This window comes from Nerophis lumbriciformis, linkage group LG07, assembly GCF_033978685.3.
Source record: "Nerophis lumbriciformis linkage group LG07, RoL_Nlum_v2.1, whole genome shotgun sequence".
Classification (NCBI taxonomy): Eukaryota; Metazoa; Chordata; class Actinopteri; order Syngnathiformes; family Syngnathidae; genus Nerophis; species Nerophis lumbriciformis.
This window is the reverse complement of record NC_084554.2, coordinates 19,003,012-19,022,500: the sequence shown is the minus strand read 5'-3', so window position 1 is coordinate 19,022,500 and position 19,489 is coordinate 19,003,012. Positions and strand designations below refer to the sequence as shown.

At 41.8% G+C, this 19,489-nt stretch overlaps 1 protein-coding gene across 1 annotated transcript in view; it reads left to right on the top strand.

The window, feature by feature from the left end:
- Window positions 1-19,489, top strand: part of kcnh2b (potassium voltage-gated channel, subfamily H (eag-related), member 2b) — a 723,936-nt gene that overhangs the window by 356,854 nt on the left and 347,593 nt on the right. Inside the window, exons 3-4 of the mRNA XM_061965721.2 lie at window positions 4,910-5,065; window positions 12,730-12,937. Coding sequence (XP_061821705.1) covers window positions 4,910-5,065; window positions 12,730-12,937 — 364 coding nt within the window. The remainder of the gene's footprint in view (window positions 1-4,909; window positions 5,066-12,729; window positions 12,938-19,489) is intronic.

The window sequence follows — 19,489 nt, the reverse complement described above, 5'->3', positions numbered from 1 at the left end:
TAAAAAAATCAATTATTAATAGCTCGGGATGTAACGGTATCAAATCTCACAGTACGATATTATCACGGTATTATTGTGGTATATGTCCAAAAAAAAAAAGACTTCAATTCAACTTACTGTAATTGAACACAAACATAATGCTAACAAGTCCTATCCATATTTATTAGTACATACTATGGTTGTCTCGATACCAATATTTTGGTACCGGTATCGGTACCAAAATGTATTTCCATACTTTTCGAAATAAAGGGGACCACAAAAAAAATTGCATTATTGGCTTTATTTTAACAACAAATCTTAGGGTACATTAAACATATGTTTCTTATTGCAATCAAAAAAATCAAAAAAAAAATCCAAGATGGCGGCGCGCACAGACGCAGCGGCTTACAGCTCTCCATTTCAGTGCTCTTTCTTCCTTCTTTTCTTCATGTTTTTTTTCCTTTTGTGCACCACCTGTACTGCAAACACCCGGTACACCCGCCAGTCACTCTTGGATATCGGTAACTCGCACCAGATATCTGTTTCGAGCGACTTTCACCACGAGCACAACATCCCAGATGACATAGCGAGAGCACAGGGCTCTCCGTGGTTTGTTGTCGGGTCTGGGAGACGGCGCAGACGGAGGAGGGAGAGGAAGCAGAAGCGTGGCCGCAGGTCCGGCGTCTTGCTCAGGCTTAGGAAACAACCCCACAAGCCACCTCTACCGAGCCTGTTCCTCTCTAATGCCAGATCCCTTGTACAGAAGATGGACGACCTGGAGTTACAACTTGCTGGAAACCGCTATGTTCGGGACTGTTGTGCTATGATTATCACCGAAACCTGGCTTCACCCGGAAATACCCGATGCTAGCATGCAGCTAGCCGGACGCACTCTGCTCCGCCGGGACAGAACTAAGGACTCCGGTAAGAGCAGAGGGGGGGGGGGGGGGGGGGGCTCTGTATCTACGTGCATGAGAACTGGTGCAACAACGGGACAATCACTGAACAGCACTGTTGCCCGGACGTGGAGTACATGTCTGTTAGATGTCGGCCTTTTTTTCTCCCGAGAGAGCTGTCTGTTGTTATCATCACGGCTGTGTATATTCCACCGGACGCCAAAGTAAACACAGCGCTCTCTCTTCTGCTGAACACCGTCAACGAACAGCAGCGGGCCCACCCCGACGGTGTTCATATCATAGCAGGGGATTTTAATAAGGCCAATCTGAAGACTGTACTCCCTAAGTTCTACCAGCACGTGAAGTGTTCTACAAGGGGCAATAACACCCTGGACCACGTGTATACCAACATAAAGCACGCGTACAGAGCTACACCCCTCCCCCAGCTTGGACAGTCAGACCATCTTTCCCTCCTGCTCTCTTCTACCTACACCCCCATCAGACGCCAGGCCAGGCCTATCACAAAAACTTCAGGACTGCTTCCAACACACAGACTGGGACCTCTTCCAACAACAGGAGCTGGAGACAGCCACAGGAACGGTGCTGGACTACATAAAGTTCTGCATCGGGAATGTGACTGTGGAAAAAACCATCCGGGTTTACCCCAACAAGAAACCCTGGATGACCAGCCAGGTCCGCACACTCCTCAGGGCCCGCGACGCAGCCTTCAGGTCAGGGGACAGGGCACTGTACAGTGTTGCTAGAGCCGACCTGAAGAGAGGGATTAAAAAAGCAAAGGCGGACCACAGGAGGTGCATAGAGTCCCATCTGTCCAGCAAAAACTCACGGGAGGTGTGGCGGGGCATTCATGACATCACGAACTTCAGAGGCTGCAATATGACAACTGCGGATCAGAGTGCGACACTGGCAGAGGAGCTTAACTGTTTCTTTGCCCGTTTCGAAACCCCCCAGCGACACTCATCTGCTCCAGCCCTGCCCCCGCCCCCACCGGGCTCCGGCGCCACCCCACTCACTGTACAGGAGCACAGTGTCAGACGAGTGCTCCTGGCTGTGAACCCCAGGAAGGCTACCGGACCAGACGGAGTACCTGGAAAGGTGCTCAGGACGTGCGCCCATCAGCTCGCTCCCCCCCTCACCAGGATCTTCAACCTCTCCCTGGCTCAGGCAGTCATCCCATCCTGCCTGAAGTCATCTACAATAATCCCGGTGCCGAAGAAGTCTCCCATCACCAGCCTGAATGATTACCGACCAGTGGCCCTCACTCCGGTAATCATGAAGTGCTTCGAGCGACTTGTTCTCCAGCACATCAAGGACCATATCCCTCCAGACTTCGACCCCCACCAGTTCGCATACCGGGCGAACAGGTCCACAGAGGACGCCATCGCTGTTGCTCTCCACTCTGCTCTGAACCACCTGGAGCAGCAGCAGAGCTACGTCCGGATGCTCTCTGTGGACTATAGCTCTGCCTTCAATACAATAATCCCGGACAGACTCTGCAATAAACTGGACACTCTTGGCCTCCCCCCTCTCACAAACGCCTGGATAAGGGACTTCCTAACGGACCGACCCCAGAATGTGAGACTTGGCCCGCACCTCTCATCCTCCCGCACGCTGAGCATCGGCTCCCCACAGGGCTGTGTGCTGAGCCCCCTCCTCTACTGCCTTTACACCCATGACTGCAGTCCGGCCCACAGTGACAACCTTACCTTCAAGTTCGCCGACGATACCACAGTGGTCGGGCTCATCTCCAGGGGTGACGAGGCTGCCTACAGAGAGGAGGTCCTGAAGCTGACGGCCTGGTCTTCGGAGAACAACCTCGCTCTCAACACCAGCAAGACCAGAGAGATCATCGTCGACTTCAGGAGGAGCAGCACCGACCCTGCCCCCCTCTACATCAACGACGAGCGTGTAGAGAGGGTCCACACCTTCAGGTACCTTGGAGTCCACATCTCTAATGACTTCTCCTGGACAGTCAACACCACATCAATCATCAAGAAGGCTCAGCAGCGGCTACACTTCCTTAGAGTCCTTGGGAAGTACAACCTGAAGCCTGACCTGCAGCTGACCTTCTACCGCTCGTCCATCGAGAGCCTGCTGACCTACTGTATTACGGTATGGTACGGCAGCTGCACTGCAGCAGACAGGGAGAGGCTGCAAAGAGTGGTCAAGACGGCTCAGAAGATCATCGGCCGCCCTCTCCCCTCTCTGACGGACATCTACACCTCCCGCTGCCTCAACAGAGCCAGTGCCATCATCAAGGACAGCACCCACCCTGGCTCTGACCTGTTCCACCTGCTGCCCTCTGGGAAGCGCTACAGGTGCATTAAAACCAAAACAAACAGGCTAAAGAACAGCTTCTTCCCCAGGGCCATAACCATCCTGAACGGACTGCCCCATTGTCCCTCATAACTGCCTTCTCTTCGGTGCAATAACCCATTCCACCAACCACCCTGTTTTTGTTTTTTGTTTTTTCATGTATATATTCATTTTTTCTAGCATGCACACATCGCACTGTATGGAATGGCCTCAATCTCGTTACCTTGCGTAATGACAATAAAGCTGATTCTGATTCTGATTCTGAATCAAAGAACAATTTTGTCGTTAAATGAAATAGTGAATATACTAGACAACTTGTCTTTTAGTAGTAAGTAAGCAAACAAAGGCTCCTAATTTAGTCCGCTGACATACGCAGTAACATATTCTGTCATTTCTCATTCTATTATTTTGTCAAAATTATAAAGAACAAGCTGTAAAAATGGATTATTAATCTACATTTTTCATTTCCCGTTAATATCTGCTTATTTTCCATTTCAACATGTCCTATCTACACTTCTGTTAAAATGTAATAATCACCTATTCTTCTGTTGTTTGGATACTTTACATTAGTTTTGGATGATACCACAAATGTAGGTATCGATCCGATATCAAGTAGTTACAGGATCATACATTGGTCATAATTGAAGTTCTCATGTGTCCAGGGACGTATTTACTGAGTTTATGAATCTAATATGAATTTTTTTTTAAAAGACAGATGATTTTGTGACGATAAAAAATATTGATGTAATCATAGTAGTATCGACTAGATACACGCTTGTACTTGATATTATTACAGTGGATGTCAGGTGTAGATCCACCCATGGCATTTGTTTACATTCAGGAACAGCGTCATTAGCGGTGAAGCATGTTTAGCTATTCCTCGTCCCTTTTCTGTCTACACACCTTGTCTGCTTGTAAGTACTCACTGATTGTGCACTGCCGAACATGCTCCTCTGCTCAGAAAACCAGCGATGTCATGACGTGAGGATGACGCGCCGTCATGCCTGTAAAAAAAATAATTAAATATATGGCTAACCGGTACTTTTCAAACAGAGTATAGTACCGTTTTTGATTCATTAGTACCGCGGTACTAGTATAGTATCGCGGTACTAATGAATCAAAAACGGTACTATACCGTACACCCTACTACATACATGTATTTTTAAGTTCAAATAAATGTGCAGAGACATACACTGTTTCAGGCAAATATTAAAAAAGATTGTTTACAGTTGCGTGTCCTTAAAGTGACAATGTAAACGTCCAGTGTAAAACAATAATGTTCACTTTTGTGTCTTACAACTTTACTTCATGAGAAGCAGTGTCCTCTACAGTGGACATGCTTATATCAGTCTGGAATATGCTGTTTCTCAGAAAAGTTAACTATTTAATTTTTATTAATGTAAATACCCCACAAACTGATGTTTGGCTTCGCTGGCTTCAAATATATTTTCTTGATGGCAGTTAATGAGGAGGCGACATGTCCAAGGTGTAAGCTATGTATTCCAAGCAGCACTGCATGTTCTCATGAGAGATTTAATGATTATAAAGTTAATATGTATAAAGATCAAGTCTGCCCCTTTGGACTGGAGGTGTCTGATTTTTAAAACCATGCACTTTGGTATTAGAAGATGTCCTAGATAAAAGCTCCCGCTGATTGCAATCGGTCTGAGTGAGCCTCGTCTGTGTGTGTCCATGCAGGTCAGTGCTTCCTGTGTATGGTGGATGTGGTGCCCGTGAAGAACGAAGATGGCATGGTGATCATGTTCATCCTCAACTTTGAGGTCATGAGTGAGGAGACACTGCAAGACGGCAAACAGGAGCTCAACCACCGCCTGCCCACCTGGCTCGTCACAGGTAAATACTCACCTGACCTTCGTCCGGCCTGACGCGAAGGCACACGTTTAACAAGGTGATCAACTTATCAAATCCTGATCTACGGTAGTCTTATTAGCGTATTGTCCGGACTATAAGGCGTACCTAAAATCCTTTTTTCCCCTCAAAACTCGACAGTGCGCTTTATAACCCGGTGTACGGAATAATTCTGGTTTTGTTTACCGACCTCGGAGCAATTTTATTTGGTACATTGTGTAATGATAATTGTGACCAGTGGATGGCAGTCAAACATAAGAGATATGTGTAGACTGCACTATGATGGCAATATGACTCAAGTAAACAACACCAAAATTGTATATGTTCCATTGAAAATATAGAACATTACACACGGCGCTCAAAAATCTATCAAAATGTTTTAGTACGACTTTGGTAAGCTATGAAGCCGCACCGTTTGATGTGCATCAACATACGAGTATTATTATGGTGTGAATATAAGGTAAGACATATTATCTGGCGTTTTGTTTCGCAATATTATGCAAAAGCAACTTTTCTTACCTTCTGGAACCTGCTGATCTGTATTTGGGATCTGCATAAATCCTGAAAAAGTGGGCGCGTAGTCGATAAGCTTCTTCTTTTTCTCTATCTTCTTGTTATGGGACATTCATTCTCCGCTGTTGCCATTTCTAATATAAAGTAGTGTAAAGTTCTTACTTATATCTGTCAGTAAACTCACCACGAAAGCGCTAAAACATACCGGTGTAGTGAGTTTACATTATTCACCCAAGGAACTTTAGTTATTAGAGTTCCGGTCAGACAGTTTTTAACGGGACACATTTCCGGCCTTGTTGATGTTTCCGGATGAGGAGATGCTGCTTCATTATTGATTTAAGTAAAGTCTGAATGTGATTAAAACAGTTAACTCCATCTTTTGACACTTCGTCCTTGCACGCTACACCGCTACAACAAAGATGACGGGGAGAAGACGCTGCCGAAGGTGAGCCACGTAAATAAGACCGCCCACAAAACAGCGCATCCGGAAGCGACTGTCAGAAAGCGGCTTGAAGATTATCTGTAAAACATAATCCATGCAACATTTTGACCAAAGAACCACCATTACATGTTATGTAGACCACAAGGAAGTGTTTTATATTTAGAATTTTTTTTTAATAATATGACTCCTTTAATGTGCCCTATAATCGGTGCGCCTTATATATGAAAAATATATCAAAAATAGACCATTCATCGGCAGTGCGCCTTATAATTCGGTGCGCCCTATGGACCGGAAAATATGGTACTAAAAAGCGAACAGTCGACGTATCTGCCCGGCTGCGTTAATTGAAATAAACTGCGAGACATTTATATGAACCATGGGCATACTTGCCAACCCTCCCGGATTTTCCGGGAGACTCCCGAAATACAGCGCCTCTCCCGAAAACCTCCCGGGACAAATTTTCTCCCGAAAATCTCCCGAAATTCAGGCGGACCTGGAGGCCACGCCCCCTCCAGGTCCATGCGGACCTGGAGGGTCTGCATGGAGCAATGTTGTTGTAATATATTGAGTTGGAGGCAATAAACAGGCTAGGTGATGAAGTACGTCTCTTTACTGTAGACTTCAGAACAGACTCACACACTTGACGTCAGGTGCGCAACACCACGTAAATCGTTGGCCAACCAAAAAGTAACCACAGTACGCTATAGCCAACATTCACCAGGAGATGGCAACAGACAAACATAGATCACCCAAACAACCCAACCAAAAAATGCAGCAGCTCAATTAAAAAACTGTACTTAAGCCACATTCTTTTTTTTTTTTTAGTACTGAACTCTTAACCCTCATTTGTAAACAATAACATGCTTATTATACAAACAGTATTTGTACATCTTTAACACAGATTTTTATACTGTCTTCAGAGATTCAGTTTTTTTGGTGGTACTCGAAACCTTTCTGGGTAACTGCGGATCACTGGTGGGGTTTTTGTTGTGGGTGATCTGGGTTCTGATGATGGCAACTCAGCAGCCCTTGAATCTGGTTCAATGATGAGACTAGTTTGTGTCTGACTCACTGATGGTCCTGGTGATGGAACTGAAACAGCACTGTCCAGTTGTACTGATGGCACATTTTCTGCAACTGGTGGAGACTAGATAACTGGCAGTCTCTCCATGTTTTCTCGCCATGGTAACATGTGATCCACATGCACTGTGCGCTGTCTCTGTCCCTCTTGATATATATATAAAATACTTCTCTTTCAGTGAATTCTAGCTATATATATATATATATATATATATATATATATATATATATATATGTATATATACTGTGTATATATATATGAAATACTTGACTTGGTGAATTCTAGCTGAAAATATACTCCTCCCCTCTTAGCCACGCCCCCAACCACGCCCCCGCCCCACCACGACCACGCCCCAACCACCCCCACCCCCCTACCTCCCGTAATCGGAGGTCTCAAGGTTGGCAAGTATGACCATGGGTCAGTTTATGTTGACAAGTGCTGTTGTGTTGTTAACTTGGTCATTATTAACGCTTGTGTTGTTGTGTTTACTGAGAGGAGGTGACGGCAAACAGACACCAGGGGGCAGTATATACAATTATTTATTATATATAAATATATATAGTCAACATATATATATATATAAATAATAATAAACAATACTACTAAACTAAGGAAATGGAGTGTGAACTAGAATACAAGAGTGTGTGGTGTAAGACTATGTGTGTAGTTAACTGAAGTGAGTGTTACCAACGTGTTGAACGAGATACGAGGAAGTCCATGGGGCAGGCAGGTTATCCGGGGCGAGAGAGAGGCGTCGGAATCCAGGGGCGAGCAAGAGGTCGAGGAACGAAGGAAGCAGTCAGAGTCCAGAGGGAGATCCAGGGTAAAATGAGACGCACAGCTCACTTTCCAGGCGACGGAGGGTACTGCGGGGACACGGGAGAAGACAAGGGACAAATCAAGGCACGGAGAGGAAACACGAATATAGCATAAAGCTTGTTGCTTACGGTACACCATGAGAAAGCTAAGTTCCCGCGACGATCCTTGGGTCCACTGGTCTTTTATTGATCTCGCCCTCATCAGACCCAGGAGTGTAGATTGCTGGTGAGTGATTGCAGCTGGTGGCTGCTGCAGGGCGGGGACGCGCCATGCGCGTCCCTGGATGTGCGCACCCGTGGGCGTGTCCCGAGGTGCGCACAGACGGATGAGCGGCGTTGGCAGGAGCCTGAGCCGTAACATGTGTTTTTACAAAAGCACATTTGTGTTTCAGCAACAACAAATCAACAAAAAAAACTAACAGGATAGAACCATTTAAATTCTGCACAACTTGAGGAAAACTATGTCAAATAAACATCTTTATTGTCAAAGATCCATGACAATATGCAAGACAATGTGCAACAATGGCTAATTTTGTGTATGTCCACAACCACTTACGTCAGCCATTCTGAAAGATGTTGACTTAAGTATGTGACTTAAATTAAGAGCACTATTTAACCCCCATTGCAAATATGTTTTATGTACATATAAAAACATTTAATCGGTGGAAATTCAACTACCACACAGTTGGAACTGTGTGACTGGTGTGAAAAAAGCAATTGACGGTAGGGCTGCAACTAACGACTATTTTGATAATCCACTTATCATCAACTACCTTCACGATTAATCGACTAGTTGGATAATAAAGCATACACATATTTATTGGCTCTAATTTTTCCACCGACTTTTAAATGCAGTTTAAGTTATTTTAGGCATGTGCTTATGAGCAACAAAGATGACAAATTCATTCATAAATATTTATTTACACTGTAACTGTGCTGCTCATTCAGCTCTTTTTTTTTTTTTTTTTTTAAATGACTGACTATTAACATTTTTAAAGAAAGGAAAGGCAACATTCTAAAAAAACAAACATTACCGTATTTTCCGGTCCATAGGGCACACTGCCGACAAATGGTCTATTTTTTTAATCTTTTTTCATATATAAGGCGCACTAAAGGAGTCATATTATTATTATTTTTTTGTAAATGGAAAACACTTCCTTGTGGTCTACATAACATGTAATGTTGGTTCTTTGGTCAAAGTCTCAAGTCTTCAAGCCGCTTTCTGACAGTCGCTTCTGGATGCGCCGTTTTGTGGGCGGTCTTATTTACGTGGCTCACCTTCGGCAGCGTCTTCTCCCCGTCATCTTTGTTGTAGCGGTGTAGCGTGCAAGGACGGGAGTGGAAGAAGTGTCATAAGACGGAGCTAACTGTTTTAATGACATTCAGACTTTACTTAAATCAATAATGGAGCAGCATCTCCTCATCCGGAAACAACAACAATGTGTCCCGGGAAAAAACGTCCTACCGGAACTCTCTAAAGTTCCTTGGGTGAATAATGTAAACTCACTACTCCGGTATGTTTTAGCGCTTTCATGGCGAGTTTACTGACAGATATAAGTAAGAACTTTACACTACTTTATATTAGAAATGGCAACAGCGAAGGATGAATGTCCCATAACAAGAAGATAAAGAAAAAGAAGAAGTTTATCGACTACGGTGTCCCACAGACTACAAAGGCGGATGGGCGCATTTTTTATTTATTTATGCAGATCCCAAATACAGATCAGCAGGTACCAGAAGGTAAAAAAAGTTGCTTTTGCATAATATTTTGCAAAACAATATTTAAAGAAAGGAAAGGCCAGATAATATGTCTTACTGTATACACACTAATAATACTTGCATGTTTAATGTGCCTACAATCCATCAAGCGGTGTGGCTTCATAGCTTACCAAAGTCGTACTAAAACATTTTGATAGATTTTTGAGCGCTGTGTGTAATGTTCTATATTTTCAATGGAACATATACAATGTTGGTGTTGTTTACTTGAGTCATATTGCCATCATATTGCTGTCTACATGTATATCTTATGTTTGGCTGCCATCTACTGGTCACACTTATCATTACACCATGTACCAAATAAAATTGCTTTGAGGTCGGTAAGCAAAACCAGAATCATTCCGTACATTAGGTGCACCGGGTTATAAGGCGCACAGTCGAGTTTTGAGGAAAAAAAAGGATTTTAAAATACAGTAGCCTGGTTTATGTGTTATAAAAATCAGTTAAAATAGCAGTAATGAAAACAAACAACAAAACAAAAAAAATCAAACTTCCTCAAAAAGAAAAAAGGCATTTTGTGATGATGTTTAAAAACGCTGCAAACTGATAAATTGATTATTGATTACCTCCTGGCAGCTTTAGCACTCTAATAGACTCACTGTATATAATTGTATCATTGATTACTTCTTAACATGTTGGCTATTTAATAGATTGTATGTTTAATCTCATGATACCTCCGCATTGGTGCCTGTCTGTCTCTGTGTTTGTGCGATCGTGATTCGCCTTTATTATATTATTAAAGTACTTGAATTGATCCAGACAAAATTTAGCTGGCTGATTTTGGCTAAAATAATTGTTAAAGTTATTTTTCACACATCTTCATCTCACACTTTGATGATATTTGTCAGGTTTTTCACTGACAGTTTAGTTATGTTTTGAGTTTTTCCTCTGTCTGTCTTTATTTCCTGTAAGCGCTCTTATTTTGGTTCTATTTCCTGCTTGTCTCCCTCAGCTGTGGCTGATTGGCACCTGGCCACACCTGGTGTCAATCAGCCAGCTGCTATTTAAACCTGCCTTGCCATCCAGTCTGTGCTGGAGTATTGTCATTATGATTGTCAATGTCATTAATACTTGTGGTTCTAGCTGTGTCTACTTCTGTTCACTCTGCTCATGTCATAGTTCCTTCGTGTCACAGTAAGTGTTTTTGTTTCTTGTCCACAGTTAGCCTTTGTGCTAGTTTTTGTTCATAGCCAAGTTTGTTCTCCGCCTTTTGTTTGTACCCTTTTGTTTGTTCTTGTTTTAGTGTTAAATTGAATAATGTTTTCCTGCACCAAGCCTGCCGTCTCTGCATCTTGGGGTTTGTCACCTACACCCTGTGACAATATTACGGACCGTAGATGGTGAAATCCCTATAATACTTGCAATAGCTCATTGAGAAATGTTGTTCCGGTTTTGCTTACCGACCTTGAAGCAATTTTATTGGGTACATGGTGGAATGATAAGTGTGACCAGTAGATCTGTCGACTGCACTATGATGGCAATATGACTCAAGTAAACAACACCAGCATTTTCTAAGTTTCATTGAAAATATAAAACATTACACACGGCACTCAAAAATCTATCAAATAGTTTTAGTACGACTTTGGTAAGCTATGAAGCCGCACCGCTTGATGTGCTTCAACATAAGAGTATTATTATGGTGTGTGTATAAGGTAAGACATATTATCTGGCGTTTTGTTTCGCAATATTATGCAAAAGAAACTTTTCTTACCTTCTGGTACCTGCTGATCTGTATTTGGGATCTGCATAAATCCTGAAAAATTGCGCGCGTCCGCCTTTGTAGTCCATGCAGACACGTAGTCGATAAGCTTCTTCTTTTTCTTTATCTTTTTATGTGACATTCATCCTCATTATGTTCATTAGATTTAGAATTGTCTTAACTGTCAATGTATCAGCACAATGCAATTTGCAGTAGAAACCCTTAAAGTGCAGACATAATTAAACATTAAAAGCATAAAAAAGAATAGGCTAGATCTTTAAAAGACACATTTAACATGACAAGCTTACACACCCACATTCCTGAATTTGTTACCTTCTTGAGACCTCCGAAAAATGCCTACCTCTTTAGGACCACCCTTTCTAGATATATAAAGATTTGTATTTACAACAATAATAATATATACATACATGCAAATATAAAAAAGGTAAGCTTTTAGTTATTTTTTTAAAAATTTTTTGTAATTGGTTTTTAATCTTTATTTACTTCTCTATATACATTATTTATTAAAAAAAAAAAAAAAAAAATTGGCCAAAGGGGGCGCATTTCAATTTCTTACACACACTTGTTATCACATTTGTTGGCCAGAGAGTGTGCAATTAAAATTTTTACACGCACTTATTTCATATGTTGACCAGAGGGGGAGCACTTTTAAAACTGACACACAGTCAATTTGAAAAATCCCTCCTTTTTGGGACCACCCTAATTTTGATAGATTTCACCACCAGGGGTGCAAATGAGACATTCTCTATTAGAGGCAATGATTTTCCGTATTGGGACCATGATTTATGTCCTAACTTGTTCACCGGTCCTCATACGGAAGGCACTTTTCCTTGTTGATGTCTCAAGAAGTGTAGAAATACAACAACACACACAGACACACACTGTAGCAGCTTAAGGAGACAAAACAAATAACAGTAGATTGCAGAGACCCTGAGGGAAGATAGGCACTTATTGCAGATATTGAACATCTGTATTTGTGCGAGAGCTTACACACAGTATATTTTTCAACAGTGGCCAATCAGTGATGTCATAGATTGACAGATCTTATGTCCCCAACAAAAAGCCTATAAACTTGTAAATTGGGGTACTACTTTTATTCTCATGATAATAAAATAATCTCACTATTTTCAGATTCTCATAATACAAACGTGTGTTCATTTTTATCTCAATAAGGCACACATTGTTTGTGAATACAGGATGGTTACAATTCATCAGGATAACCATCATCATATGTTCTCTCGTTCTTCCTTTCTCTGTCATTTTTTCAAACATTGTCTTCCTCCTTGTCCCCTTCTGTAGGTCGTCCTCGAGGCTTCAAATTGCGTCTTCCCCTGCTGCGCTCCCTCTCCAACAGTAAAGTGTCCCTGGACGACGCAGAGTCCGGTCGGATCCCCGTTGCGACACCTCTGCACCCGGACGACGGCTGTCCCGAGTCCCTGGGCCTTGGAGAGTTCCTGCCCCTCCCTCCTTTACCGCCAGACCACTCGGAGCAGATCACTGCCAGCAGGTAGATCTCAGGGATTAGAGTAGAGCAGGGGTCACCAACCTTTTTGAAACCAAGAGCTACTTCTTGGGTACAGAATAATGCAAAGGGCTACCAGTTTGATACACACTTAAATAAATTGCCAGAAATAGCCAATTTGCTCAATTTACCTTTAACTCTATGTTATTATTAATAATTAATGATATTTATCTTTGTGGAAACACTGATCATCTTAATGATTTATCTCAATAAATATATACAGAAACAGATACATAGCAATATGCAACACTTTGTTTTTATATTTTCTCTAAGTGCACATTTTTCAAGTTGAACATTTTCAAATGATCAATTCTAAGACAGTCTTGTGAAATCACAATATCCCATTTTAACTAGCTAGCCACTAACATTTTTATAAAAGAGGAGAAAACACGAAAAAAATGAAAATACAATTTTGAAACATAGTTTATCTTCAATTTCGACTTTTTAAAATTCAAAATTCAACCGAAAAAAAGAAGAGCAAAACTAGCTAATTCAAATCTTTTTGAAAAAATTTAAAAAATAATTTATGGAACATCATTAGTAATTTTTCCTGATTAAGATTAATTTTAGAATTTTGATGACATGTTTTAAATAGGTTAAAATCCAATCTGCACTTTGTTAGAATATATAACAAATTGGACCAAGCTATATTTCTAACAAAGACAAATCATTATTTCTTCTAGATTTTCCAGAACAAAAATGTTAAAAGAAATTCAAAAGACTTTGAAATAAGATTTAAATTTGATTCTACAGATTTTCTAGATTTGCCAGAATATTTTTTTTGAATTTTAATCAAAAGTTTAAAGAAATATTTCACAAATATTCTTCGTCGAAAAAACAGAAGCTAAAATGAAGAATTAATCTAAAATGTATTTATTATTCTTTACAATAAAAAAAATAATTTACTTGAACATTGATTTAAATAGTCAGGAAAGAAGAGGAAGGAATTTAAAAAGTAAAAAGGTATATGTGTTTAAAAATCCTAAAATAATTTTTAAGGTTGTATTTTTTTCTCTAAAATTGTCTTTCTGAAAGTTATAAGAAGCAAAGCAAAAAAATAAATGAATTTATTTAAACAAGTGAAGATCAAGTCTTTAAAATATTTTCTTGGATTTTCAAATTCTATTTGAGTTTTGTCTCTCTTAGAATAAAAAATGTCGAGCAAAGCAAGACCAGTTTGCTAGTAAATAAATAAAATTAAAAAAATAGAGACAGCTCACTGGTAAGTGCTGCTATTTGAGCTATTTTTAGAACAGGCCCAGCGGGCGACTCATCTGGTCCTTACGGGCGTTGGTGACCCTAGGAGTAGAGTGACTGTGGAGAATGCATCTTTATAAGAACAGCACCAGTTTTTTTTTTATAAAGATGTTCCTTTTAAAACAGATATAAATTGCACTTTTCAGATACCTTACTAAAGAGCTTCCTCTGGGAGACAAAACTTCTGTCCGGAAAAACATACTTTTATAAACAGAAATGTAGCATTTTATTGCACATTGTTTGCAAATACATTTGAACTCCAACATTAAGGAAAACATATTTTTTCATATATTAGCCACACTGGACTATATGGACGTTGTGAAATTAGTTATTTACAAAGAAATATTTAGTAAATCTTTATTTACATACCTTAATTGGGTCCAAACGGTGTCTGTAACACGGCAGTAAAACGGCTGATCAAACAAAACAGAAGTCATCGTCATGCACCCACAAGCTGTGGAAGCGAGCTCTCCAATCAGCGTAACACACTCGATAACTCCGCGGTGACGTTTTGGTGGATTTACTGAGGAATTTGTGAAACAAACAATACAAAAATAATGTTGTCGTAAGTTAATAATACTAACACAGACACTTGTAAACATGTTAGCATATTAGCTAACATGTTTTCATGCTATATGCATGAAAACACTTCTTCAGTCATCACAAATAGGCCGGTTTAGTAAGTAAGAATTGTTTTAGTTACCTGAATATTGTAAAACTTAAAAAAAATTTGCTTGGAGTGATGAATGAAGAATCCTTTTGATTGAAGGCAAAACAGAAAGCCTCACAATACAAAGGTCCTGGGTTCGATCTCTGGGCTCGGGGTCTTTCTGTGTGGAGTTTGCAGCAACACTAAATTGGCCCTAGTGTGTGAATGAGGGTGTGAATGTTGTCTGTCTATCTGTGTTGGCCCTGCGATGAGGTGGCGACTTGTCCAGGGTGTACCCTGCATACCGCCCAAATGCAGCTGGGATAGGCTCCAGCACACCCCGCGACCCCGAAAGGAACAAGCGGTAGGAAATGGATGGATGGGACAAAGCAGCACCTGCAGTGAGCGAACACGTGCAAAGGATGGCGCCATTTCACAAACAATAACCCACCATTTCAGTCCTATGGTTGGGTATAATGAAAACTATTGAACACAAAACATTATGGCAATCAGCGAAAGACAAATTCATAAATTACCCGCACCGTTTTATAAGCCGCAGGGCTAAAAGTGTAGGACATTTGTCCGGAATTTACTGTATAGTGCGTGTTTAAACCTTCTGTCTGGAATAAAATACTATGCAAATAAATAATTACTCTTTAACATTATTTATTTACAAACCCTGTTTCCATATGAGTTGGGAAATTGTGTTACATGTAAATTTAAACGGAATACAATGATTAACAAATCATTTTCAACCCACATTCAGTTGAATATGCTACAAAGACAACATATTTGATGTTCAAACTGATAAACATTTTTTTTTTGCAAATAATTATTAACTTTTGAATTTGATGCCAGCAACACCTGACAAAGAAGTTGGGAAAGGTGGCAATAAATAAAGTTGAGGAATGCTCATCAAACACTTATTTGGAACATCCCACAGGTGTGCAGGCTCATTGGGAACAGGTGGGTGCCATGATTGGGTATAAAAACAGCTTTCCAAAAAATGCTCAGTCTTTCACAAGAAAGGATGGAGCGAGGTACACCCCTTTGTCCACAACTGCGTGAGCAAATAGTCAAACAGTTTAAGAACAACGTTTCTCAAAGTGCAATTGCAAGAAATTTAGGGATTTCAACATCTGCGGTCCATAATATCATCAAAAGGTTCAGAGAATCTAGAGAAATCACTCCATGTGAGCGGCATGGCCGGAAACCAACATTGAATGACCGTGACCTTCGATCCCTCAGACGGCACTGTATCAAAAAACGACATCAATCTCTAAAGGATATCACCCCATGGGCTCAGGAACACTTCAGAAAACCACTGTCACTAAATACAGTTGGTCGCTACATCTGTAAGTGCAAGTTAAAGCTCTACTATGCAAAGCGAAAGCCATTTATCAACAACATCCAGAAACGCCGCCGGCTTCTCTGGGCCCGAGATCATCTAAGATGGACTCATGCAAAGTGGAAAAGTGTTCTGTGGTCTGACGAGTCCACATTTCAAATTGTTTTTGGAAATATTCGACATCGTGTCATACGGACCAAAGGGGAAGCGAACCATCCAGACTGTTATCGACGCAAAGTTCAAAAGCCAGCATCTGTGGGGGTGCATTAGTGCCCAAGGCATGGTTAACTTACACATCTGTGAAGGCACCATTAATGCTGAAAGGTACATACAGGTTTTGGAACAACATATGCTGCCATCTAAGCGCCGTATTTTTCATGGACGCCCCTGCTTATTTCAGCAAGACAATGCCAAACCACATTCAGCACGTGTTACAACAGCGTGGCTTCGTAAAACAAGAGTGCGGGTACTTTCCTGGCCCGCCTGCAGTCCAGACCTGTCTCCCATCGAAAACGTGTGGCACATTATGAAGCGTAAAATACGACAGCGGAAACCCTGGACTGTTGAACGACTGAAGCTCTACATAAAACAAGAATGGGAAAGAATTCCACTTTCAAAGCTTCAACATGTAGTTTCCTCAGTTACCAATTGTTTATTGAGTGTTGTTAAAAGAAAAGGTGATGTGACACAGTGGTGAACATGCCCTTTCCCAACTACTTTGGCACGTGTTGCAGCCATGAAATTCTAACTTTATTATTATTTGCAAAAAAAATATAAAGTTTGAGTTTGCACCTGCAAACCTAAATAAAACACTTCTGTAAATAAAAATGCCGCCTTGCACAATGTATGCAAATACTGTAATATCCGAGCTATAGAGCGCACCCGTTTTTAAGCCGCACTCACCTCATTTTTGGAACCTATTCATTTTGTACATACATTGGCCGCACACGTTGTTGCAAGTGTACACATTGAAACATGAAAAATGTACCTGGGCGCTCAATTTTAACAAAAACTGTGCCTAAAACACACTTACAGCCTACTGGAGAGCGCTGTCTTCATCATCCTCTCCCTCTTCCTCCTGTGCGATGGGGCTGCCTTCTTTCGTATCAGAGTTGAGGGGACCCCTGGTTGCTTCGTACGGCGGCAATACTTCAGTCTCGAAGCGGGATGCCTCCTGGCTTTTGACTTTTTTTGCCCGCAACGGTCTCGACTTCCAGAGTCCAATGGTGGGGGTCACTGGCGGAACAAATCAGAGCCGGGCCCTTTAAACCCTGCGCTATTGGCGGGCCAGCTCGTTTTATCATTGACTCGATAGTCAGCACACTCGCCTCTTATGCCCTACTCGAAACAGAAGGAAAAACTCATCACAGCTGGTAGAGAGTACACAACCACTTACCGTATTTTTCGGACTATAAGGCGCACTTAAAATCCTTTAATTTTCTCAAAAATCGACAGTGCGCCTAATGTACGGAATAATTTTGGTCGTGCTTACCAACCTCAAAGCTATTTTATTTGAGTGTGACCAGTAGATGGCAGTCACACATAAGAGATACGTGTAGACTGCAATATGACGTCCGTAAACAACACCAAAACTTTAAATGTTCCATTAAGAATATAGAACATTACACACGGCGCTCAAAAAGCTATGAAGCCGCACCACTTGAAGGATAGTCGGCACATTACGGCTACAGTAGTCAGATGTACTCTTCAACATACGAGTATTAGTATGGTGTTTGTATAAGGACCGCAAAATGTGAAGTGAAGTGAATTATATTTATATAGCGCTTTTCTCTAGTGACTCAAAGCGCTTTACTTAGTGAAACCCAATATCTAAGTTACATTTAAACCAGTGTGGGTGGCACTGGGAGCAGGTGGGTAAAGTGTCTTGCCCAAGGACAACGGCAGTGACTAGGATGGCGGAAGTGGGGATCGAACCTGGAACCCTCAAGTTGCTGGCACGGCCACTCTACCAACTGAGCAATACCACCCCTAATGTCACCTATTAGCAGACATTTTATCGGGCAGTATTATGCAAAACCAACTTTTCTTACCTTCTGGTACCTGCTGATGTGTATTTTGGATCTGCATAAATCCTGAAAATTTGCGCGTGTCCGCCTTTGTAGTCCGTGCCGGCACCGTAGTTTCTTCTTCTTTTTCTCTATCTTCTTGTTATGGGACATTCATCCTTTGCTGTTGCCATTTCTAATATAAAGTAGCGTAAAGTTCTAACTTATATCTGTCAGTAAACTCTCCATGAAAGTGCTAAAACATACCGGTGTAGTGAGTTTACATTATTCACCCAAGGAACTTTAGTTATTAGAGAGTTCCGGCCGGACGTTTTTTCACGGGACACCTTTCCGGCCTTGTTGTTGCACTAGTGAGCCACGGATGAGGAGATGCTGCTCCGTTATTGATTTAAGTCAAGTCTGAATGTCATTAAAACAGTTAGCTCCATCTTTTGACACTTCTTCCACTCCCGTCCTTGCACGCTACACCGCTACAACAAAGATGACGTGGAGAAGACGCTGTCGAAGGTGAGCCACGTAAATAAGACCGCCCACAAAACGGCACATCCTGAAGCGACTGTCAGAAAGCGTCTTGAAGATAATCTGTAAAACGTAATCTCTGCAACATTTTGACCAAACAACCACATTTACATGTTTTGTTGACAAGTGTTTTTCAACCACTGTGCCGCGGCACAAGTGTGCCGTGAAATACAGTCTGGTGTGCCGTGGGAGATTATGTAAGGGCTAAAAACTTTTTTTGCAAAACAGTAATTATAATCCGCAAATATTGTGCCGATGTTGAGTGTCTGTGCTGTCGACAGCCCGGCAGAGTAACCGTGTAATACTCTTTCATATCAGTAGGTGGCAGCACGTAGCTAATTGCTTTGTAGATGTCGGGAACATGGTTTGTCGCATACTTGCCAACCCTCCCGAATTTTCCGGGAGAATCCCGAAATTCAGCGCCTCTCCCGAAAACCTCCCGGGACAAATATTCTCCCGAAAATCTCCCGATTTTCAGCCGGAGCTGGAGGCCACGCCCCCTCCAGCTCCATGCGGACCTGAGTGAGGACAGCCTTTTTTCACGTCCGCTTTCCCACGATATAAACAGCGTGCCTGCCCAATCACGTTATTCCATACGAGGCGTCCGGCATACCGCCGTTGAGCATGGTGCAGATGGAGAAGATCTTCTCGGCGTCCGTGTTGGCGCACACGTTGTCAAAGCCGATGCTGGTCAGGCTGCTGAGGGTGAAGTAGAGGGCGGGGATGTACGAGCTGCG